General features: G+C 37.0%; 1 protein-coding gene and 1 non-coding gene across 3 annotated transcripts; one reads left to right on the top strand and one right to left on the bottom strand.

The window, feature by feature from the left end:
* TRNAE-UUC lies at nt 1,722-1,793 on the top strand. The gene has a single exon. It is a non-coding gene; the product is annotated as a tRNA-Glu (tRNA).
* LOC105165314 (protein SPIRRIG-like) lies at nt 1,990-22,881 on the bottom strand. Of its 2 annotated transcripts, XM_020695038.1 has the most exons (20): nt 22,124-22,881; nt 20,110-20,179; nt 19,877-19,962; nt 19,654-19,789; nt 19,497-19,553; nt 18,624-18,800; nt 17,013-17,204; nt 16,828-16,893; nt 15,370-15,484; nt 13,925-15,099; nt 12,425-13,106; nt 12,240-12,342; nt 11,020-12,131; nt 9,254-10,898; nt 8,928-9,099; nt 6,037-8,807; nt 4,877-5,182; nt 4,462-4,768; nt 4,216-4,362; nt 1,990-3,766 (listed from the first exon to the last, which is right to left on the bottom strand). In XM_020695038.1, exons 1-20 carry the CDS (start codon nt 22,282-22,284, stop codon nt 2,588-2,590), a joined length of 10,659 nt encoding a protein of 3,552 aa, XP_020550697.1. In that variant the 5' UTR covers nt 22,285-22,881; the 3' UTR covers nt 1,990-2,587. The 2 variants fall into 2 exon arrangements, with proteins under 2 accessions (XP_020550697.1, XP_011082587.1); XM_011084285.2 differs by having other exon boundaries at nt 6,037-9,099.

Here is a 26,243-nt window from a genome sequence, read left to right as displayed (position 1 = left end):
AATTTGTGGTTTTTAACTAATCTGAACCCATAAAGGTGAATGTATTAATTGTGGGTTTTTGTCATAATTCGTGTATTATTTTGTTGGTGTCCGGAGGGTATATAACTATTGATAGTTGGATGATTGATGATGAACTCATCAACTACGCACCTTTGTCCTTAAATAAATGTTTTTATTATGAGGATGTGTATAAATTATATTTTTATTTTTTGGCTACATTTTATAAGTATTTTGGACAGAATCCCCAATTTATTTGGGTTGTGTAGTCATTTGGTGTCTTTCTGCAAAATTAGCAAATTACAGCCAATTTTCCTCAATGAGTGATTTTTTTTAGTTACAGGATTTAACTGAAACTATATAATATTGGAGAAGCAAAGAATTAGTATAGGAAATACAATTAATAGAAAAATTCAAAATATGTCAGGTTTGTGATTGGTTATTATTTTTGAACTATACATTAATTATATAGTAAAAATAATTTTATTTTAAATATAAAAATTATGCACGTACATAGAGACGATAGTTGTAGAGGGTGATGATTGGGATTGATTAGAAATAGGTGTTAATTAGGTGCTGGTTTGTTTGAGGTAAAGAAGTGGTCCTCATGAATAGGGTTTTCTCAGACATGTACCAAACAACACAACATTCAAATCATTAAAGCCGTGTCTCTAATCTCATGTTTGTTTAAAATTAATTAATACAGAATAAAATAAATTAAAATAAAAAGACAAGAAGTAAAGTTGAAGCAGACAAGTCACAAATTAATAAAATAAAAGAGAAAAGCTTAATTGAAAGGACAGAGTGAGGCAATGGGCTAAGGAGATCAAACCAGCATTTAGAATTTTTTTTAAAAAAAAAAAGAGAGAGAGAGAGAGAAAGAGGCAAGAATCACTTGAGAGAAGATGGAATCCTCTAGAAGCAAGATGTTATAAATAACTGAGCTATCTCACCTTAATGTTGCAGGACCCAAAGTCCATTTTGCAAATTAAAGTCCACGTTTTTTTCTCTCATTTTTAGGAGAGTGGATTACTTCAAAATCCACGGAGTTAAAGAGATGTCAACAATTCACAAGCAGGAATTACATATCTTTACCCACCTTCTGACTACACTCCGTTCCGCCAAAGATCATAACTTGAGCTAGCCCAAGAGGAGCCCAACATCACAAAAGGCCCATCAGCTATCTTGAAAGGATTCAGTGAACCAAAGGAGTGGAATGGGAGATCAAATAGGCATTTTACTAGGCCTGTTAAGTTTTTAGATTACACAATTTTTCTTTTTCATTTGTCTCTGTCAAATTAATATTGAAAACCAATCTGACATAGATAATGCTGGCAGCTTCACTTGTAAACTTGACTATGTGGTCAACTATATGGTTTGGAAAGCAATTTCATTTCTTTCCTCATAAAGTAAACATTATACAAAAAATTCAGTGCAACTGTAGTTATTTTTGTGAACAACTGTTTACATAAGTCTGGAAATTAACTATAAATAGGATACAGATAACTCAAACTTGACAGGGAAAAATTGAAGGAGATTAATGTACAAGTAAATAAAAGAAAACTGCGTGTTGTTTGTACAAATAAGAACAGATGATGCAGAAACAAAGGGACAAGAGTTGGCAATATGATCTGCAGTTGCAGTTGGGAAATAAATTAAGAGAGAGTACTGCAGGAGCAGAAATACAATACATGTGTAATAAAAATATTGTTTCAAAACGTAGCTCCGTTGTCGTCCAGCGGTTAGGATGTCTGGCTTTCACCCAGGAGACCCGGGTTCGATTCCCGGCAACGGAATTTCACTTTTTTATAGTAATTTTTGCTTATTCACAGTCAATGGACTACGGAAGCTGGGAAATCGGATCCTCTAATCCAACTGTTCAACTGAATTCATGGAGTCGCCTCCATCTCCCGAAAGGAAATTGGGGACAAATTACCCAACCCTAATAAAATGGAGTATAAACCTGGAAAATATACACAGTAAAAAGACGAATAAAGGGGATAAATCTGTCATATCGTAAAGTTACTGTACAGAACAGCTTGATCATTTTTTGCCATGATAACATTAGAATTTCAGATACATGTAAAATATACATCAAAATGTAAGTATCTCTCTACAATTTCACAACAAAGATGGATCAGCTACGCATCTACTTTGTCGAGTAAACTAAAGCCAACCTCTCATCTTTCTCCTATACTTTCAAGTTAGCCGGTTAACTTTCCATTTTCTATACAACTTCACTGTACAATGTCATGAACCGTTACTATATACAACATACATCTTCCAAAGAAGCCAATATCTCTTCTCACAACCACCAAATTTGACGGCATCTACGCCCCCAGTTCTAGTTCTGAAGCTGCGAGGCGCTTGCAAAGGGGGAGATCTTGCTTCAAGAGTCTGGCACAAGAAAGTTGCTGCATTCCCATGTTAGCGCTCTTTTGTTCTTGTCCTCACCAGCACAGCAGTGCAGTTCCATCGTATAGTTACTTTGCCCTCAAAAGACTGCATGTAAAGTCATTGGGAGAGTCTTCCACAGAGAACGAATAGCTGGGATAACCAAGTATCAAACAAACTGTACAACCTCCTTCACTCATCTATGCTTCATGGAAGCTCTCAAGCTCTCGTCTCTTAATGTCCATGAAACCAGGTGGCCATCCGAATCCCCACTTAACAACTGTTTTAGGTCATTTGAGAGCCTTAGGGCAGTAACAGGAAATTTGTGGAACTTCAATACCTTATGTAGGATCAATCTGTACTCGGGAACTTTCCCTCCAAGTCCTAGACCTCCTGTTGGATTCACGGTTTCTTTGATTTGGGCAGACTCCTCACTGGAAGAGTGAACCATTTTCCACACTTTGATATCACCACTTTGGTGACCCGATACATACCAGTTTGTTTCCAGCCAGTCTGAGAAGGTAGAACCCGTGAGTGAGAGAATGAAATCAGAAGGAAGCTGTGTTGCGTTGTTCACAGCTAGGCAGTCACCGTTAATGCTCCAAATAGCAAGCAGAACACCAGCTGCAGTCACGATTTCACCGTTCAATTCATTCACATATATTGCTGAAACTGGTGAAGGGAACTCGGGAAGCTGCCTAATGAAGACCAAAGAGCTAAGATCCCATATTATTACTGTACAGTCATCAGATCCACTCACAATCATCATATAGGGCTGGCTAACGCGCAGACACGTGATTTTACCAGTATGGCCACAAAGAGCCTTCTCCAACTGCAAGTGTCGAAGAGCAAAGGGTCCACTTTGTCCAATTCTCCAAGCACAAAGTAAGCCGTCATCTGCCCCAGTAACCAAAAGTTGGCCATCATGACTCGCACTGACACATTGGATTTGGTTGCCATGATGAAGATCTTCATGAGTAGAAAGAAGCCTATCATGATTGTAACTCATAAAACGTAAGCTCCGGTCAGGAAAACCCCACGCGACACATTTGGTAAATGTTCTTGGTTTTAGCAAGATATTTGTGCCAGCAATAAGAACCTTGTCAGTGACAGTTACAATTTGAGATATAGAAGATGAGCTCTTGCGAATCTCATGAGGTACAAGAAGCATAGCATGCTTGAGTGGATGAGGAGGAACCTTTCTATCAGTTCGTCTTTTAGCATGAGGCTTCATGAACAGTTGTTTTGGTGTTTGTCCAAAATGATTAATTTGTGCTAAAACAGATGCTTTCATAATAGGATCTGCAACAGAGTCAATGTCAACACTGCCTTCATAGGTATAGTAGTAAAATACATTAACAGCCTCCTCAGCTGCCTGAAAAATATGTAAAATACTGTAATCAGAGTTTGAAAAACAGGAAGCAACCAAGTTAATAGCCATGAGGAAGATAATGATGGTACATTTAGCAAGAAACCGCTAATATATTTACTTGTAAAAACAAAATAACCGAATTCCCGGCTTCCAATATTGATTCAGCAAATAGTCTATAAGGGAAAAGTTTCAGAGTATAGAATTCGAAGTCTCAAAGGTAAGAAAATTTATTCATCTACTTGAATTCAGGATTATTATCTTCGCCTCTCTTCATAATTACAATAAATACAGAATACATTGTGTGTAATCCACAGGAAGGACAGTTGGTCAAAAGGAATGCAATCAGTAAGTTACTAAAGAGACTTTTGAAAAAACAAAGGATTGATAAGTATATTAAACCCTGTGCGAAATATCTGATTTCAAATACAATGGTACAGAAATTGGACACAAACCTTTCCTCTCTGTTTATATCCAAAGATGAGGTCTATCCAATGATGCAGATGCTCTGAAACATAATCTGACTCCAAAGCTTCCCTGTGCTTCCTGATGAACTCTCTAGCACTGCCCTTGGCCCATGGAGGCAAGAAAACATCACCAACCTGGCAAAAGATCAGGATCGATCACACACTCACTATCTGAAAACCAAAATGGAAGGAAAAAGGAGGTCCAGCTCCAGCACTAAAAAAACTTTGTCAGACCTTCTCTCCCGATTGTTTCTCACCGAAGTCAAGATTGAACTTGTTTTCCAGGAATTCCGGCATATAAAAGAATTCTGGAATTAGTTCCTTCACATCTGATGTATTCCCTTTCCCAGCAGCGCTCCACCAGGTTTCTCGAACACTGTTGAAAAGACGATCAGCATGGTCAAATTGTCCACCTTGCAGCTTTTGATTCTCGACACTAAATGGAGGCAGGCGTAATAGATAAAAGAGAACAATCCCAGCACTAGAATAATGAGAACCATAATGAAATTTGGGGATTTCTGGATCATCCCAGCTCTCGTATCTGTTTGGGGGGGTGCAAATCAGTATAATATTTAAGATGGAGAAGGGAAGTACAAACTCAAAACAAACAAATTTACAAGTTGATAAAAGTGCCATAACAGGAGTCAACCTCTTCCTGAACTCCTCCTCCCGGTCTGATGTTTGACAACCCATTGGCTTCTCAAAATTACGGAATGTTTTTGGATCTAATAGGTCCAGATTCTCACTCTCGTAATCTGCCAGGACCCAAGGAAACACGGGATACTGCGTCAGATCACTGTACCCACGACCTGCCAGAGTATTGAGGTGCATGATATACTGAAAATTGCTAATTTCTCCATTTTGCCACCTTTTGGAAAAGGAGTTTGCTGCAACTTTAAAGAGACGGCCTTCATTGCTTTCTTGTTTTGTTGACCCCGTTATTGTTGCATCTAGACTGTAAAACATACAAAATAAATGTGACGTCAAAATACTGGTTTCAGGAAAACACCATGCACCAATGAAAAAAGATGCATCATAAGTACTGAATGAAGCAGCACTCTGTAGTTACATCAGAATCAAAGGGAAGCCAAGAACACAAGAATGGCATCTCCATAAACTAGGAAAGTATAGTAGTTAATACATTGATGTCATAAGAAGTCTCACTTTTTCTATTCTATTTTACCTTTTGTCCAAATTTGATGTTGCATTTTTAAGGGAGCATTCTGGGTGAAAATGAAAAGCAGAACAGTATGCAACTTAACCCAATTTCAATAAAGCAGATTCTCGACATTCCTCCCAGACACAGCATGTATTCTAAGCAAGGACACTATTGGAAAGTAGTGAATACTTGACAACAATGAGAATATTGTTTGTGAAACCCAAAGAAGGACCATTTCATCATGGATGAGGGAGAGTATTCAGCAACAAAAATAAAGCAACTACAGTATATGTGTGATAATCCATAAAGCCACCAATTTTTGGCAAACATAATCTGCAGAATTCTAACAAAAGAGCAAACCAATCCAATTGCAGATTGTAGCATCTTCATATGAAGCGAGTAAAACATTCACATGCCTGCCACCATTCATCATAATGCTTTCATCTTTCCTTGTACCTCTGGTTAACTAAGAAGTTACAGCCAAAGCCAGGTATTGATATCTTAATGACAAAATTCCACCAGTTCGAGTTTGATTTAAATAACTTACTGGCAGAGCAAGAAAAGACCAGTTTATTGACATCAACTATATGGACCACCTTGTCAAACTAATAATAACATCAGGAAAGCAAAAGAGGAGTGTAGTGACTGACATGCTGTTTCTGGGTAGATTCATGGCCACCAGATTCTTGAAAACTTCTTCTCTCTCTTTTTTGTGGAAAACCAGTAGGTCATTGCACCCATCCATGCTAAAAATCTCAATAGCAACAGGGCGGAGCTGATAATCACGCTTCAGAAGCTCATGGACACTATCAAGCTTCCAATTACGCCAAGGATGAGGCGCATTACCAGCAGTGCAGACTTTTTCCTTACCCCAGGCACCCCCATTATATGCCCATGCCCTACCCCCTGAGTATGCCTTTACTGTAGCACCCCATGATGAAATTGACTTGGAATCGGAGTCCATATTACAAGAAAAATCTTTCTTTACACCCAAAGCCTGATCAATGATGGAGAGTTCATCTTCACTCTCTTTTTCGCATATGCACCCAGATTCATCAATGTAAAAATTCTCAATGATATACAGTGACAACTCCCCAATCAGAAATATACCATCATGTTTGTCCAGTCCCACTACTCTTTCACAATTGTACCTGCACTTAATCCTTTCAAGAGGTTCCAGATAAGGTCTGATCAGATACTCGCCATTATCATTTAGCTCTTTATCTGATTTGTCCTCAGCCACCCTCACTTCATCATTTTTTACTGAAGAAGATAACTTTGAAGATCCTAAATCAGGTTTGCCTCTACTAGTATCTGCTCTTTGAGCGGATGCATCACTTGACCTCTCACCAAATTCAGCAGCCGAATGCATACTTGCTTCATTTATACTACTCTCGCGATCATCATTCCATCCTACCCCAGGAGAAGCTACATCCCGAGCATCTTCTGATTCTTTGAAAGATGGTTCATTATACAGTTCAGCATGAAAAGTTTCGTTCTTTGGTTTGTGAGTTGAAAGATTGAGAAACGAATCTGATTCAGCATCAAAGGCATGGTGCTCATTATCAGTGTTCCCAAATTCTCTTTCCCCTATCTCGAACTTCCCATTCAGAATATTTTGGATGGTGTCTATCTTTGTTCTACACCGCTCCAGCTTTTTACGCATCCTGTATGGACCTTCAATGGGGCAAAGCTGCCACTCAAGCTCCTCCTCGTTCATGGAGGATTTATTAATTGGAAATATTCCCCGCTCGTGTGTAAGCTGTTGGAGATGAGTTTGCCACTCACTTTCAGCATGAACCACCCATCCATACTTATCCTGACGGATAACACGTAATTCAGTAGCCATAGCATCACGGACCAATTCAAGTGCACCTCTCCGTTCATTCACTTGCTCCCAATGTCTTTGTTCTAATTTTGAGGTGTCCCTTGATCTTCTCCCCATTTCTCTCTTTCGACGACTATCCATACCCTTTATCCTCACTCCAGGAAACTTTGTTGACCCTGCAATATATTGTGCCCACATAACTGCAGCACCCTTTTCCAACACTTTATTGACTATTGACTCAGAACTATGAAGCCATTCAAAAAATCCCGATAAGTTTCCAGTCAAAAGCTTATCAAAACCACCATGTAGAACATCCACTGATGGCCCTTGGTTTACTTTAGAGACCAAAAACTCTTCAACTGCAGCCCTACGATGTACCAAAAGATATTTGAGAATATCAATTGCTGCATTTTGCACATGTTTCCTATGGTCATAGAGTAGAGATATCAAATTTACACAAAGACAGCAATTTAGATCAGTATCACGATTACTGGGACAAAAGATTATTCGCCTGTTGGCAACCAGTAACTGTAAAACTGTGAGAATCTCAACCCCACCATCCTCTTGTGAAGAGTGAAGAGACAATTTCTTCTTTGGTTCATTCTGCAAGCACAAGCGTGTAAGAAGATCATCTTCCCCTATTGTGGACAAAAATGATGGGAGGAAACAGAATAATATGATACGATTCGTATTCTTAAAAAGTGCATGTATATAAGTATCAAGTTGTCTGTTTCCTCTCCCAAGAGAAAGAAGTCCTTTGCCTGCAGGAATTGTTTCTTCAATCCTACCATCTTTATTTGCCAACTGCAACATCGATAATAAGAATTCCAAAGTCTTCAATACACCAGCAGGCTGAGGAAAAGCTCCCATATACACGCGATCCACTATCATCCAGGACAGTGCATCTAAGTTTAAGGACCATCGGCTCTTTTCTAACCTCTTCTCATTTTCCTCATCATCACGTAAGAGACGCCTTTCAACGAAGTTCATCAATCTAGTAAGGCATAATCCTTGAAAAACCAGAACAGATTCAGCATCAGCATGCATAGGTACACTTTCCAAAACAGTCTCAAGAACTGATGCAGCTTTTATCTGCTCCGTCACAAAATCAGAAAGAACTTCAGCCAGAAAATCTAGAACTGCAGTAGCACCAGCAGAACATGGACCTCCTCCGTAGCCAGAACCATCTACTTCAAGAATCAAACTCGGACTGATTGTGAACAATGTGTTTGATGCATACTGAGATTGAGTTGCAGGCTTAAACTCTGAAGGGGAATCAATGTCTTGAACAGACACAAAGGAGTCCACAGATGGTGTTGAAGAGGACTGTGCTTTTGAATCACTGCGAGTGGGACCCCCAAGCCAAGATGTCAATGCTAAAACTGGAGATGAAGATGGAGTGCGCTGAATCCTGGAACTAGATCTCTCGGTCAATACAGGAGATTCAGACATAGTGAAAGACAATGAACTATGGGAAGCACTCTTCTGAAAATAATCTAATGTACTTCTTGTATCCCGGAAATTGAAATCATTACTTCCAGAAGTGGCAGTGGACACCTGGTCAACTGCTTCGCTGTCAACACTCGCCACAGCCTGCACATTTTCCTTCATTAGTTGGTCCAATTCATGCTGGTTTACGCAATTACCAATCTCTGGTTTCTCACTGGCCATGTTATCTGTAATAATTGGATTATCTTCAGAACTAGCACTTACATGCCCCTGCACAAAGCTCCCTACACTGACGGAGGACTTTGCTGACTGCTCATGTTCTTGAGGGAAGCTAGAGAAAGTATTCTGCGAGCTACTGGTATCATCAGCATCATTCAAAATCTTTTCCTCCGTTTTCACAGTTAGTTCTTTCGTCATCCTCACAGCATGAGCAGCCCTGAATAACAAAGAGAAACATGTCCAGTTAACCAAAGTAGACAATCCATGTCCCGAACAATGTGCTTGATCTATGTGTAGCATATACCAAATATAAAGAGTTCATATTCAAAGGAGAATCAGATAAAAGTCCAGAATTCAAATATGCACGAGACCTGACACAGGAAAAATAGAGGTCAATACAGCTTTCAAGAAACTCAGCCCGTCTGCATACAGCAGAAAAAGGAGGACACGTTTTTGCAAGATCAACCATGAATCTGAGAACTGAAGTAGCGGCTGCTGGGGCTGATGCCTCCCCACCCATCAAGCGAGCAGCATAGGTTTTGTGCATCAAAGCTTCACCTTGAAGCTCTCCCATGTCTACATGTCCATCTACAAGGTCAGCCATAATGCTTGCACCAACCTGAGAAATATTGCCAGTTTGATGTGCAATCATTAAGTGTGTGCATAACCTATCAAAAGTGGATTTCGCCATTGCAATAACCGAGTCCAACAGTTCAACAAATTTTAACTCTCCGCAGCGACCATCACTTGGCATAAGCGCATGAAAATCAAGCATGCGAACTTCTGGTAATCTTGGATATACAGGCTTCCCAAATATCAGACAGAACAAAATGTAATATATATCAGGAGAATCGTAGAAACTAGGAAGTACCCTTACCAAACCTTGATAACCTCCGCTTGATCGAAATTTTAGTGCAAATGTAGGAGAAAAGGAAAGGCACACACCTACAAGAGTCATGATCCATCTCATACTGGTAGGATGTAGTGCTTCATCAAGAAAATAAGTAATTAATTTTGATGAAACAATTTTAAGCCACTGCTCAAGTAACTCCTCTGATGGAATGGTCACCTGCAGATCAATTAGCATCTCAAGTAACATGTTTCTCACAATAACATGTTTCCCCATCAATTCTCTTGTAAAATGATTACGTGATGTTGGTTGAGGAGGATCAAATGTCATAATCACAAACCGCACAAGAAGCTCCAATTCAGAAGGAAGGAATCCATCCTCCAAAATGACACCTAATAACATGACTACTTTTTCCAACACTGGCACTTCAACATCACCCCTCTGCAGAGTTACGAGTAAATGCTGAACAAGGTTAATTTTACGGAGAATTGTAAGGTTATGATTGCGATACCAATGCATGGAGACCAGATGCTCAAGAAATCCAAGTAAAGAAATTTGAACTGGGACAGGAGCTGTCACCCAGAGGGTCCAATCCAACAACACATGCTCCACCATATGAGCGTTTGACAAAACGATGCAATTAGATGTCTCTGTTGGCATATCAGCAGTTTCCAGCTCTGAAATATGACTAAATGAATCTTTTGTTGCAGAAAAATCATCAATATCCCCTTGAGACCCAACTGATGAAAATTCATCAGGTAACTTTGATAAATTGAGATCGTCAAAGCTGGCCTCATTAATGGTGGTAGGTGACAGAGTGCTCTTCATGCTTCCAATTTTTCTTGGTTCAGAGAAAGTAGCCTCACAAGCAGCTATTTGGAAAAAAATCTCAAGTGATTGCATGTCAAACAAGGACATTCTGCGGTGAAGGAAAAGAGCTAGCAAGTGGTATCCTCTGTACTTCTGCATGTCTCTCACGTTCTGTGGATTCTGGTGGAGTGCACATGCAAGCAATGTCAAGGACATGTGGAGCATGTCCCTCGTTTCAGCAGCTTCAATAAGAGCAAGGACAACAGCCATGCCACCCATGGGGCGGATCATATCACTGATCACACACTGCTTACAGATGTAGATATCTCCAAGAAGACGACCAAATCGTGGTATACCTGGAAGAACTCCAGAAAAAATAAATGCATAAATAAATATAAGAATTAATTAAACAAAAAAGATAACAAAGAGATTTGGCCAGACAGATGATTGAAACAATTCAGTCGATAATTCTCTCACCCCAAATAGAAGAAGCAGTAGCTGATAGTGGATCAACTAGATTGAGCATGGATACAGTTCCAGATGCTCGGATTGTGTCCGTGCTCGTTCCATCTAATGCAAGTATCAGTTTCTTACCCCACAATTGTAGTGAGAGATTTCCTAATTTATAGGAATCCCATACAAATCCACTTCCATCCACCTTAAAGATCCCTTGCTTACCAGCAGTGTCAGGCTTTTGCGTGTTAGAGGGCGAAGGCAAGTCGATGTCTAAAGAATCCAAAATAGCCATGCTGCCCCCACCACATGCCTGATTAGAAACAAATTGCAATAGATTTGTGTCCTGGAAAAGCCCTCTATAACCTCTTCCAAGAATGTACATAAAACAAATAGAACCTGGTGGGAGCACCTCTTCAAAAAGAAAGCAAGATCTGAGCTTCCATGACAAATCACTAACCCTTGCACAAGCAACTGGCGTCCCAATTGTTACCTGCACAGACTTCCCTGCAGGAGAGGGAGAGTATCCAAGTTTCCCGGTGTGCCTTAGCTTTCCGTTAAGGTATACATAAGCAAAACTTGCTTGAAAGAGCCCAGCCAAAGCATTTGGTTTGCTATGCACAACTGCAAGGTGATGCCACCTACCTTCCTCCATTTCTAATCCAGCAAATGTCAAGGAAGAAGAATTGCTTGTTGCAAGTGTAAGAACCCCGTCATCATGCAGACAAAGCTCCGTATAAAAGGTACTTTCATTATCCACACTCCCAACAGAGAATATCCGAAGGACCTGAGATCCTAGTTGTCCACTTATCAGGCTATGCCTCTTTGGAGATCCAGCTTTAGGAGCTTCAGTCTCTCTTGCCTGTGGTTTTAAAAGATTTTGGTACTGAAACCAACAAACAAAAGAATAACCAGCAGCAGGAGGCCATGACCTTTGCCCTAATGGCACTTGAATGGAAGCATGTCCTAACTTGCTCATGTCCAACTCGACAAAAGGTGCAAGAGAAACATCTCCTGAGCCCGTATCCTCTGAAACAATCAACCTTTCCATCATTTGAACAACACAACGAGCAGAGTTCGCTAGCCTCATGTGCATAATATACCTGACAAGACTTCGAAGTTCTGATACTGATAATCTGTCAATCAAGAAATGTGTGTCAGGTCAATTAATTTAAAGTATAAGCAGTCTAAGAGAGTTCCAGACGTGCATTGGATGCTCCGGTCCAGACTGAAAGTTGTGTTACCTATAGGCACCAAGAACTTCCACAATCTTCAAGGCATGAGAAACTAATGATGATGAGCTCGACATAAGGGGATGTATAATCTCCAAAAGAAGTTCCACACAGCCTAGCAGCAAAGGCATGAAAATTACTAAGGATGCTACTAAAATCAGAAAAGCTACTACAAACAAGAATTTGTAAATTCGCACCTATAGATGTGAGGTTTTCCTTATTTAAGGAATTAGCACAAGCAAGCTTTTCGATAAAGTTCAGCAATTCTAATTGCACGTTTGGAGTAAACAACAGTAAACTACGTAAGAGCACTCTGACCGCAGCAGCATTATATACCCGTTTCTTGTAAGTTACGAAAGAACCCGACAATGTAATCAAAAGAAAACCAGCTGATTCATTTTCATGTTCTGACATTGTAAATGGTGGAGTCACTACCTCTAGAGCTAGTTCCAGCAACAATTGTATGACTTGGCATTCATATTCCACACAAATTAACCTTGACTCAGAGAGAAGATCATAAAAAGTATGTGAAGATAGGATTGTCTGCAACTTTGACCGATTGACAGCATTATCAAAAACCCCTGCTGTCATCACGCGCAACATATATGTAAACACATTGATGCATACAGTTATAGAAGGTTGCTTTTTCGGATCTCCATCATCACTCTGAAAAGACTGAAGCATAGTTAGTAAAAGAGAAAACCCAGTTGCTTCACCAAAAACTCTCTGAGCCGAGTCATTAACTCTTAATATGCGCCATACAGCTCCAAAGGTGTCACATTCTGCATCATGTTGAAGTATGTATTGAGATCCCAAAGCACTTGTAACCATCCCATTTTTTAACACTTCAACCAAAGCGCCCAATTCTTCCGGATGAGCCTGATATAAACAGAAAAGAGGATACATTGAACACCTCTACATCAACAGATTCAAGAATACAGTGCATCTGATCCTTGAAAAGCACAAATCATACAACAAGATATAACTCTGTTCTCATATCACAGAACAGAAACATGAAGACTACAATTTAGAAATGAAGGTCTTAACACCAACCAAACTCCAGAAGTGCAATAATCCCTAACTACTCAACAAAAAATGTAGATGACCAATCAATACTTAAATGCTTGCCTAAATTTCAAGGGCAGAGCAAGGGCATCACTTTTGAAATGTGATAAATAGTTTCGATATCAATCTAGATAAATTCTACAAGACGGCACCATAATTCTTGTTCCATCTCTGCATACATCCATATCAATTTGCCTTGGAAGCTAGCTAAAAAGTTTATTGTAGTTGTGTATAAATGTTGAACATACGTCAAAAATCATAACAAGACTGATGAGCCCTTACAGACACTGGGATAACAAGGACATACCTTTAATGTCATTACGCAGAAAGCAACACAATAACTCTTTATAACAACACCACCAATCATGATGACTAAAGTCTGAGGATCCATGTAGTTATCCTCAAGCTACAATTTATGATCATGCGAATTAAAGTCTGAGCACATTTCTAGTTATTTTCAAACTACAAGTTACTTAGGAGACTTCAAATTCAAAGAAGACAAACATTCACTAAATTTCTACCATGGAGGAGACACCTTTAAGTAAAGAATAAACGTGAGGAGACACCTTTGTGTAAAGAACAAACGTGGGGTCATACATGTAAAGCATAAAACTAAAGAAAGAAGCTTTTACCTGTTTGACATCCTCAATAATCAAGCAAGACAACACCCGAAGGACGCCCGGGCGATGCACATCCGACGCCAAAAAAGGAAGTAAGATGATCACACCATTAAAAGAACGAAATGCTGCCTGATTTGCATCTGATTTCTTTAATAAGGAGAGCAAACAATCCCAAGCAACTGCAGCTGTATCCTCTACTTCAAAAATAAGGAATTTCCCACAAGCAGGTTCTAAGAGTGTCGGAGATGAAAGGATTGAATCCTTACAGAGAAAGTGCCTCTTGAAACTGCTTGAGCTAGTTTTTATCTCTAACTGACCATGATCACTAGTAAGTTGCTCAGGCTCATGCAAAAATGTGTGCTGCTTCAGATCTTCCAACAGAAGCTCCAGCACACCGACTTCTCTGAGGATTTTCTTGTACTCTTGGTCAAATGATAAGAGCTTTAAGAAAAAGGAAAGAATCGTATGCTTTAATCCAGAGGTTATTGATTGTGGTAGTAAGCAACAAAGTGAAAGCAACTCTTGTTCAGGGATGATATTCACAACAGACACCGCATATTCAAGAATTTTCAAGATTATCTCTTGCAGAGATGAAGGGAAACCAGCCATATTAAGGATTAAGAGAGGTACAGTCCTCAGCTGCTGACATAACTTATAGTTTTCAGGATGACTAGAGAATATCTTCAACAATCTATTCAGTACTTCTGCCTGCAACTCTGTACTTTCTGCTTTGATTAGAATATCCATTAACATTTGAACAGCTTCTAAATCTTTGACTTTTTCGTTGTCCTTCTCCAAAATTTCTTCAGCCATTCGGTCGGAAAATGAGCTACGACTTCTGCCATGTGCATTTGACTTTGGGTGAGAACTTTTTGAAGATTTTAGGCCAGATGATGCAGGAGCACATGAGGGACCTGTTTGGGCGAAAGAAATAATGACATCAAGAAGTCTACTAAGCGCAGGGAACAGACTGAGTGGTGAATAGATTCCTCCATACTCTCCTAAGCTCTTTTTCTCTGCCTCTTCAACTGCATGGGAACTGTCTTTAGTAGAATCATTTTCTAAAAGTGACTTGGAATAAAAAGTCTGACCACCTTGACTCTTCGACAGAGTCAAAGCAAACTGGACCAAGAACTGGTACCCGTGAGCATTATGAATATCCTCCCTGAGTCTTATACCACCAGCATCTACAGGAAGAAATTGAACAAAATCAGAATCTGGGCATATTTGTCTTAAGAAGTATCCTAAAAATGTGGGAGATATACTAGAGCTAAATTCATCTCACACACAAGTTAATCTACAGTGAGGAACAATGTCAGGTTTTGACAGTTAAAAACGAAGCTAGCTCTGACCTATGAGCTTTAATAGAATTAAAAACATAGAGCATTTACATTAATAAAAGAAACATGATCTAACCAAAACTGACCAGCGAACTCAATGGAATTAGGCCATTTTACCTGGTCTATAAGATAATTCAACACTTTCAAGAAGCAAGTCAACAATGCCCACAGTATAGGCAGGATCCCCACAATCAGGATTGAAATCCTTGACAGCCATTAGAAGTACTCTTATCTGTCTCAGATAAACATAATAACAGCTGTCAAATCAAAAGATAGATTATCTAGTTATAAGGAAATCGCAAAAACCATCAAATGGAAGCAAAAGGGAAGAAACATTATTCTTCTCTCATTTTACTTGAGTACCAATTCCTCCTGCTTTTATAGGATTACATTCAGTTTTTATTAATTACTTTAGTATATGATTCTAATGTGTGTGCATCTTCATCTGATAACTTACTACATACATCTTGATATACCAGGTTGTTTCCCTTTGTTCCAATAAATTTGATTATTGAAAAGAACAAACATGCAAAAAGTATGTAACAGATGGATCAGGCTTTATTTTGAACTGTAGATATTCTAAAATATCATGGCAAAAACGTGTCAGGCTGGGACATTGAGTCCCATGTTGAAAGATCAAATTTTATAGCAAACAGGTAATGTTGGAACCAGATACAGTGAGAAATACATCTCTTATTATCTTATTTGTGAATTGCTTCTGAATTGACAGTGGTATTTATGCATAAAAAGATGGAGGGGCGTTAGTCAACCTCTATTTGATGATTGCAGGTAACATGAATCATAAAGGTTTCTTTAAGATGGGGCATGTCAGGCTGCTTGGGAACAAGGAGCAAATCTGGAAATGATAATAGCTGTTAACAGCATAGCAAGGACATTTTTGCATTAGATAAATCAGGTATCTCATGGAAGAAACAGAGTTGGCCTTCTTTTCACACATGAGCATACCTTATGCTGGAAAAGGTAAATAGATTGATGTGAATCCTTAAAAACTTCAACTGGCACAGCACAAATTATCCAAGAACTAAAGAAACAAATAAACTCATTTTTGAAACATGGAGTGCAGGTCCTGTGCCATAATCCTTGTAGACAAGTACATTGCTTTTTGTTGTCATTTCTCCTCATTTTTCAAAAGAAAAGGCACGAGCCGATAATTTTCAAAAGTCAAATGTCCTGATAGCCTACCACCACAAGGATTTATTACAAGCCAGATAAGGCACCTAAGTATGTCATATACTGATAAAGAAAATGCCTCAAAACTTTGATTCACTAGCTCATTTAAATGGCAATTAGCTCCGGCACAAGTTAGATTGAATCATTCTTTCATGGCAATAATTAATTCCCAAACTAAAGAATAAGGAAAGATTTTCTTGGAAATTTGTGTGTTCAGTACAGAAGCAGAGGATTTAAGCATGCTTCATTATGTTTGCTGCCTGGTTAAATAGAAGAAAGTAATTTCACATAGGGATAACATGGGATAGGGCAATCTGACAGATCACATGTCATATGATTAACAGCAAAGCCACAAAATATACACGTAGATATGTATTTATATACCAGCTGATGCTTTCGTATATACTTTGCTGTGCTGCCATTATCATTAACCAAAAGAAGACGAAGGATCTGGAACAACAGTAACAAGAAAGTTCAGCCAGATCAGGGAAACATAACAGAGTCATGATATGGTTTGTAACTGTATAAACAACTCATTGCTATTTCACTAGCAACGAAGACACTTTCACCTGCATAGCATGTCTGTGAAGCTGAATGGCGTGTAAAGGAACAAGACCCTCCTTGTATTGCGAGAAAACCACTGAAGAACCATTGGCAACCATTTGAAACAGTAACTGTAGTGAATTATCATCCACCAAACTTTGAGCAGCTGATGGATGACCGGCCAATGCTTTCATAATATGTACAACACTGCCCTCAACCTGATAAATTCAGAAAATGAGCAAGGAAGTAAGCACTCTAAAAGTTGTAGATAAAGCCGTCATCAGTAATTTAAGAACCAGGAAAATACTTCTGCTATTCCAAATCTGAATAATAACCACGAGGAGATGCATCTAGTTATGTATCTTGTAGCACAATTTTTCATTCAGCAACCATTCTGAGAAACTAATTCTGCAGTTCCTTTTTACTCTCTGATACCACGCATCAGAAAGTATACTAAGGCCAAGAATTACAAATGCTTTCAATTCGACCATAACATGCACTTAATGCTGGATAATACAAACTTTGTTTAAAGATGTGGTAGATTATGAAGAGGAAAAAGTATAAAAGGCACTAATGACACATTCAGGTCATTATGCATTCAACTTATAGAAAAAGATGAAGTCACAAAACTCCACTGCCCATCATTGGCAGTGAAACAAACACCAAATGCAACTTATTAGAAAGAAAAAGGCCTAAAAAGATGAAAAAGGTTATTACTGAGTTTACTTTTAAAACCTAGCAAAAAGAATATTAATGGTATCTATAAGATCTGCAATTTTTTGTTCCATAATTGGGTTGAGATTGGCCTCGAATTGGGTAGATGGTTCACAGAGACGAAGAGGTGGTTAGTCTTGTTTTACAAGTTGCTACATCAACTTCCAGATGTTAATTATCTACATATAAGCGGTACAGCATAACTGATCTGTGTATTGGTAGAGGATAAATATGCTTTTACTTGCTACAGATTACATTTGTGCCGTTCTACTTTAGTTCAATTGCTAAGAACAACCTCATAACCTCTTACTTTTTTTAACTAATCATGTTTGGCTCCGACTTGGTTTTAGATGATGTTGTCATTTGGTATTAGAGCCAAACGAAACAAGTGGTCCCAGGTTCCAATCTAATGGATACCCATTTATTAAAAAAATGTTTCACATGAGAGGGGGGTGTTAATATTTTAAATGATTCTCCTCTCTAACCAACATAAGCTTTTAAATGGTGATCATTTAACACAAGAAATAGCTCAAAGGTGTTGTAAGACAATTGTACCACAACAATAGTATAACTCCTTTACAGCTCCGGAAAACCTAAGAATTTAACCTTGGGAAGCCTACTTTTTGGACATACATGATAAAGTTTTTGACTGATGATGCAATCACTGACCAAATGATCGGAAATTTGTGCTCACACAGAGCATGTGAAAGAGATAAAACAGAAACTGCAAGATACAAATAATGACATGAATTACGGACAATCAAGCAAGTTTATTCAGGAAAGTATTATACGAAACCAGCCACCTTATACTATATAATTAAAATAGACTAAAATAGCACTTCAAGTAGGAAGTATATCTACATAAGTTTTTTAAGAATAGGAAACAACATCAACAAAAAAAAAAAATTAACAAGAGTCACCACCTCATGCCGGCGGACAGGTCTGGTCTCAACATCATGGTTTTCATTGGATGATAGCTGCTCCTCGTTATTGATCAGCTGTTGTCTCTGACTGCCCCCATCAGGAGCAAGAAGAGCATTTAGAACATGAATGAGACAGCACAAGATCCCAGAATCGAGGAACGATTGTTTGTCAACCAGCTGAAAAAATAAACATCTTGCATAAGTTACAAACAGAATGAATACAGCAAATTAAAAGAATACAAAGAAAAAGAAACACTCACGCACACATAGTCTCAAGAGTTCAAGGTTGTAATATTTCTTTATAAGCAAAAGGAAATATAAACAGATCACTTCAATGTAAAATTTGTGACAAGAAATTATCATTATGTATCCAATATTAGCATCCAGAATGATAGACTCTTGGCTCAGTGAGCAACACGAAGGTAAACTATGCTACAAAATTTCAAATGAATGGACCAGCTTCCAATATGGTGAATGCTACCACCTTCACATTGCTTTTTTCAGCAAAAAAGAGCAACCCCATGACCAGTACAAATTCCAATATGATGCAACGACTTTTTTTCTCAATTCTCCGTCCATGAGAAAGATATAAAAGAGATGACAAGGTTGCATAAGGTGCAAACATTGGGATGTTATGTACGCTTTCGAGTTTTCCTTGGGTGTTGAACAAGTTCTTGTTAGACAAGGAAACAAGCAAATATGAGTGAGATCACATTAAGTTGAACATAAAACAATCTGGAAACTGAGGTCTCATTCGAAATAGAACATGTATAAATAAAGCCAAATGTTTATTATTGAAGTAGACCACCACACTGTATGCCAAAAGCATATCGGGTGGTGTTGCACTTTCTCTTGATGGATCAATTGACAAACCCCAGAAACAAGGATTTCCACTGCCTGTAATAGATTTGCACCAGGTCTTATTCCATCCTGCAGAAATTACAAACATAAATTCTCAAGAAAATAGACAATTTCGTGCACTTAAATTGAAATAGGGAACAAGGTTCATGTAAAAAAATTCAAGTAACACCTTAGTGGTCTCTGAGAAAAATGTCAGAACTTTTTCAGCTTCCAAAGATCTTGTTTTACTGCTAAGCTTCAGCTTGTCTATATCGGTTACAAATGCCCTTCCCACCACAAAAGAAAATATGTGCGCCTCCACTAACCTGGATTTGTTGCAGCTCTAATATCATACTGAAATTATATATATAAAGTAAAATGAAGTGAAGAAAAGAAAAGAAAGTTTTTCTCACATGGTAATTAATTGAGCAACATCTGAGTGCTGCTTTCCTAATCTACAAAAATATTCCACTGTCCAATGCAAGGCCTTTTCTTTCTCCTGCAGACACAAATTATATATATATATATATGGGTGTGTGTGGATAAATTGATATTTTTTCATACTTATGGAAGAAGTGGCAGAAGCAGAATTAGTAATAAAAACAGTGGACATAACTCTACAATTGTGTAAGACCTCTCACGATACCTTCTCAGTACTAGATGAACCGAACTCCTCCCAACACCTCTTGAAATCCAATTCCAACTCAGTCTTCTCCCTGCTTATTTGACAAGAAAAAAGGATAATTAAGGATCATGCCCCAAAGGCAAACTTTAAGAGAATTCAAATAAGGTGCTGAGACTTCAAATAAATATTGCACAAACTAATATGTTAAGCATCAAAAGAACCAAAGGTATAAATCCCACAATAGCATAAATACATGTGAGAGAAGCCCTACAGCATCAGCTAATATTTTCATAGAGCAGTCAGCTTTTTCTCATTGCCTAGATCTTTTTTCTATCTTCTCCTAGCAGTTATTCACAATTCTAAATTGCCAGACCTCCATTCACCTTTTGCCTTTTATTCGCAACCTCCATTCATTTATCGAAAGCCCCAAGAGGTGAGAAGAAACATAAAAGTTATAGCATTTGAAGCTCAATTTGCTGAACTTCCCAGCATTTCTAAGAATTTGATCCTAAACAAACTGATTTTATAAATGAAGTGCCACTCTTAATCTGGTATAATTTGGTTCAGCAATCACCGATATTCCATTTCAGGTTTTCTCGTGTCATCGATCACACGGACTCGGTGGATGGTTACACCAATTATCATCTACAAAACCACGATCTTGAAACCAAAAATGTCAGAGGTTCCACAATAACATATTATTTAGAAGTTGAACAATACAGCTATTGACTGCCAAATGACACTGCCCAAGGATGAGGCTAGAGCCCCCTAAGGGTATACCCGCTATGTAGTACTTTTTATTGCATACATCAAATTTACAAAACAGAAGAGAAGGTCACACATTATCCTCAAGTATGTGGAGTAAAATAGATTTTAAGCCAGAACACAGGTGTTAAAACTGTAAGATGCAGCAAGGAAATTATGACGAACTCTTGAACAAGAGTATCATGATTATTAGGGGCTGCAAATGGCTCAAGTTGGTCAGGCTGAGTAAGAATAGGATCAAGAGTCATGATAAGTTCTACCTAGTTCCCTTTTCTGATGTGCTAGAGATTACCTCATTCAAGTAAAATGGACCACCAGGATGGAAGTTTAACACCTATCTATGTCGGCACATATCCTCCCCAAGAAAAACAGTTAAAGCTCACCTCGAGCTGTTATCAAGCAGGGACTGAAACTTTTCTAAGGGCTATTAGCAGCAACAAAGTGAGATCGAAAAACCTGTTAATTCCATCTAGTCATGTTTGCCTAAGAATTAAGTATTTATTAAATGTCCATTTCTAGACCTTTGTGAAGGAAAAGCATTGTTTACTGAAAGTATCACAAAATTTCATCATCGCATCGTATGGCGTAGAACTCAGCTGTTAGATAAGTGACTTGTCCAATTTAATTCTGCAGCTGCAAGATACCAATATATAGGCTAAACATTTGAGGTTATTGTAGGTAAAGGGCCTAGTATGGCATTCAGAATCACCACCTCCTTTCTTAGTTGGAAATAGAAAAAGGATCCAAAAGCTACCAGTGGACAAGACAAAGAGATATGGGAAGAAGTTGTTAACAAATTTTATACCAAAAAGAATCTGTATTTAACACATCCGCCTCTGGTTCATGGCACGCAGACCTTTTTAACCATTTTGCAAGTATAGGTGTCACAAAATCTCAGAATTGCATAGTTTTCATCCACGTGAATCTGATGCTCGTCAAGTCTCTGAACCATTTCATCCATAACATACATACCCCAAGTACATATTAAAAACCCCTGCCCAGAAACTGCAGCTAAAATAAATATGCAAGCGAGGAAAAAATCCCTAGTATAGTTATGAGTCTGCACCTATCATCATCTAACTAAAGCTAGCCAAGGCAACTCTTCCAGCAAACAGAATTCACTAGAGAACACTTCAGCAAGTTGCTGACTGATCAATTTCTCCACCAAGTGGTATCAAAATGAAAGCGTGAGCCAAAAGGTACAGCAAAACCAAGTGAACCGTCCGAGTCGAAATTTTCCACAGAAAAGAGAGAGATAAGAGAAACAAACCTTGAAAGCAATAACGAAAAGTCTTGGCGGGGTGGCGACGCATTGTTGGAATTGCTGCTGCTTTCTTCGAACGGCAGCGATGGAGACGTTGAGGCCGACGATGGAATTTGAGAAAGACCAACTTTGTCCTTAAAGACTTTAAACAATGTTACCCATTTCATCGTTTTCTTCAAACGCGATCTTTCCGTACATATATTTGCAGAAATCCGAAGTAAATGCAAGAAATCACAACAACGTCTAAAACACTAAGGCCCTCTCATCCGACAGCAAAACTACACCGTTCCCATAACCAGAGATGAGATCCAAAATCCTGACCCTTCCAGAACCCTTCGCAGAAGGATCTTGCAGCTCATTTCCCAAACTTATTCACGTAAATAAACAGAAAATGATAAGAAAAAAACATCAAACGCGACAAACAGGATTGAAATAGGGATTAAGAGCCCCCAATATCCCTATACGTGTGAATTTACGTATGTGCATGTATCAACCTAATTTTGCAAATTCCAGAAAAATATCCTGATCAGCATCGGCCGAATTGATATTGGGGTGAAAATCAAAATGTGACCCGAATATGCCTGATATAAAATATACCGATGAGGTTGTGCCTTTGGAATTAGCCCAAGAAAATGGGACTAGGAAGACAAAGCTTAGACCTGAGGGAAGAAGGATTTGCATTTGCAGCGCATTCTCTCTCTTGTTTTCGGACAACCTTTGCGCGCCTTGTTTCTCGCTCTATATCTATATACATTTCTCTCTCTCTAAAGTCTAAAACATATTAGTTTATTAATATGATCTCTTTTCTTTTTATTTCTTCTACGGCTAATTTTCTTGTTTTCTTACAAACTAGCGCACGCCACGTCAGCGCTGAATGGGCTCCACGTGGCGCCTGGTTAGTCAATACCAATACAGATGTGATTGGTATGTAAGAATGAAGTGGAAATAAAATTAGTATTCTCAAATTTATTACTACAGCTTTGATTGATATATTATTAGATAACTGATTAATTATTTTCTCCCCAAACATAGTATTAGTTATTCCCAACACGTTGGAAATCAAAATTCTCTCTCTTTTTTTCTTCTTTTTGTATCAGTTTAATATTTAATTTTAATTATTATTAAACTTAAGTACATTTTGTATCGAGTATTGAGAAATAATTATGTATATGTGGTAAGAAAAAGTGATTATTTTGATATTTAATTATTTATATTATTTAAATTTTTTTAAATAAGTACTGAATAAATAATGACAACACTGATTAAATACATTAGTTCATTTGATTGTCCAAATTATTTTTTTTTTTGCAGAAAAAAAATTTTCTATTTGTTTAACGAGTCAATAAATTATTTACTATGGGATGTTTTATAAATTGCTTATAATCTTCTCTAAACAATTTTGAGGACAATATTGTTGTAAAATTGAATTCTACATTTTCAATAAAATATGAATAAATAGTCTTTTAAAAATTAATTAAAGAGAAAATTAATCATAAAAATATTTTTATTTCATTACTAATTATTATTTTTTAATTATCAATTATATTAATGGAATCAACTAAAAATGCCAATTCTATTACCTTGTAATTAATCTATTACCTTCTATTCAAGTCTTTTCATTTCCACTTAATTTCTTTTATACATACCAATCATGTCCTGAGTTCAACACAAAATCGCAAACTCCTGTAGCTTTTACTTTCTCTCTTATCTTGTTCGTTGATTTTTTTTTTACATAAAAAAATAAATGAATAAATATAATTTATCCGTCAATTCATTAATAAATTGCAATTCGCCCCTTTAAATTAATAGAATCTAATATTTATCCTCTTAAATTAATAAAAAATAAATAAAAAGTATACTTGTGTTTTTCCTTTTCAAAAATATATCTAAGTTAGGGATAAATTATGATTTTGTCTCAAATATAATCACTTATGTATTTTTTGTTCTCAAATAATTTGAGATTGTAGTTTTAGTCATTAATTGTTACTGTTTCAGCACAATTTTGATCTTCTTTTTAGTTGATCTTCAAATTCAACTGTCATTGATGATTTTATAAAATATTTTTTTAAAAATTGCACTTTTAAAACTAAAATTAAAATATTGTGTCCAGTAGTTTGCTAGTTTCAACACGTATAACAAAAATAAAATATCGAAACTAACAAAAATCAAGAAATGAAACGAGTATCTATATTAATCAAGCAAAAAAGACTAACATTCCTCATTATAGACCACCAACACTCTCCACAACTTAAAAGTAGACTAACGGTTCGGTGTTATTTTGGGTGTTTTTTAGATCTAAACCAAAATCAAACGAAGAAGTACAGTGTGGTTTAATTCTGAATTTAAATTACGATTTAAAAAATTAATTATAAAAATGATTTGATTCGATACAATTTGGACAATTTAAAAAAAAATTGATCACCCGTAGTTCCACGCATCCACCCCCTTTCTCTTATTATATTTTGTTATTCGAATTATAGTTGTTTTTATTTTGACTTTTAAACTTTTTTTATATTAATTTACCATCTCAGTATTACAAAGTTTTGCACATTGCCTTTATAATTATTTTTTAACCAAGTTTTTTGTAGAAAAACATCACATGCAATGCGCATGTGATATTTGAAGGTTATGTAATGTGACACTTTTCACATATGCACAACACATGGTGTTTTTTTAGTAGAAAAATCAACAAAAAGATTGTCACATATGGTAAAGTACAAATTTTGTAAAGTTGAGATGGTAAGTTGACACACAAAAAAAAAGTTTCGTTGCCAAATGTAAAAACGGATATAATTCGAATGGTAAAATATAATTTACCCTTTCTTTTAATATATTTGAGTTACTTGAACCTAATTTCAAATAATTTGAGTTAGTTACCGGCTAGAAGATACTTGATTGGATTAATCAGGTTCTGACATTTATTAAAAAACTAATAAAATATAAATAAAAATAAAACGCACGAAAGGAGAATGACTGTTTGTTACTAGTAAAGGTCAACAAGACAATAATATATGAGTTGGTTGATTTACTTATCAAGTTATTGATATTAGGAATTCAATTATTTCATATGTTATTTTGAATTAATTGTGATATTATATTGATTCTGTGTTGGGTTTGAAATATATGGGTAGGGAGGTGCAACGGTATTTAAAATTTAACAAATAATCAAATTATGCATATGCATTTTCAAATAATGGATCATGAGCCAGTTTTTATATTTTGTCAACCTACCATCTCAATTTTGTTAAATCTGCACTTTGTCATATCCGATCGTCTTTTTATTGATTAATCTACCGAAAATACATCACATATTGTGCATATGTGAAAAACATCATATCATATAACCCTTAAACATCACATGTACACTGTATGTTATATTTTTTCAATAGAAAATTTGATTGAAAAGTAGTTATAAATGGCAAAATGCAAAGTTTTGTAAAATTGAGATAGTAAATTGACACACAAAAAGCTTAAATATCAAAGTGTCAAAATAATCATGATTCAAATGGCAAAATATAATCAGCCCAAAGAAATAATCAAATTGTACCTTTACGCACTCCAATTGATATAGATAGTATGGGAACGCTTCCGAGCATTATTCAACCAACATCGATTGTCTCAAATTTGCAGAGCTTCAAGCGTTGCTCCTCTAACATATTCACACATTGGATATCCAATGACATTTGGATCAGATGCTAGTCAATCACAAACCCTTCCTACACACTCTTGTTATTGTGTATTGGATGTAGAGTATCTACCCTTTTGAATGTATAGAAAATGGAGTTCATTTGGTGTTGGAAATAAGATATAAAACATAGGTAATTTGAGAGGAGGAAGCGTGTTTTTGCCTTCATTTTCTTCTCCCACTTCAATTCAAACTCTCTCCCTAAAGCCAATGGATTTAATTTCTAGCAATTAATCTACCTTTACTATTCTCTCTAATTTATTTTCTAAATAATATTTTCTTGTCCTATTAAAAGTATTTATGGTTTTGCTCTATTAAAAAAATAAATGAGATAATTACATAAAATGCCCCATATTATGTAAAAATAGCTAAACAACCCCCCCCCCCTACATTAATGAAATAAGCAAAAAAAATTATGTATTTTCTAAAATAATGTACACT

This window comes from Sesamum indicum, linkage group LG6 (assembly GCF_000512975.1).
Source record: "Sesamum indicum cultivar Zhongzhi No. 13 linkage group LG6, S_indicum_v1.0, whole genome shotgun sequence".
NCBI lineage: Eukaryota > Viridiplantae > Streptophyta > Magnoliopsida > Lamiales > Pedaliaceae > Sesamum > Sesamum indicum.
This window is presented reverse-complemented; position numbering and strand designations above follow the sequence as displayed.

Coding starts and splice junctions, on each gene's coding strand:
- LOC105165314 (XM_011084285.2), bottom strand. CDS start 22,284: ATGAAATGGGTAACATTGTTTAAAGTCTTTAAGGACAAAGTTGGTCTT. Junction 19,554..19,653: donor TTTTCTCAGAGACCACTAAG/GTGTTACTTGAA, acceptor TAATTTCTGCAG/GATGGAATAAGACCTGGTGC. Junction 12,132..12,239: donor GAAGTTCTTGGTGCCTATAG/GTAACACAACTT, acceptor CTTGATTGACAG/ATTATCAGTATCAGAACTTC.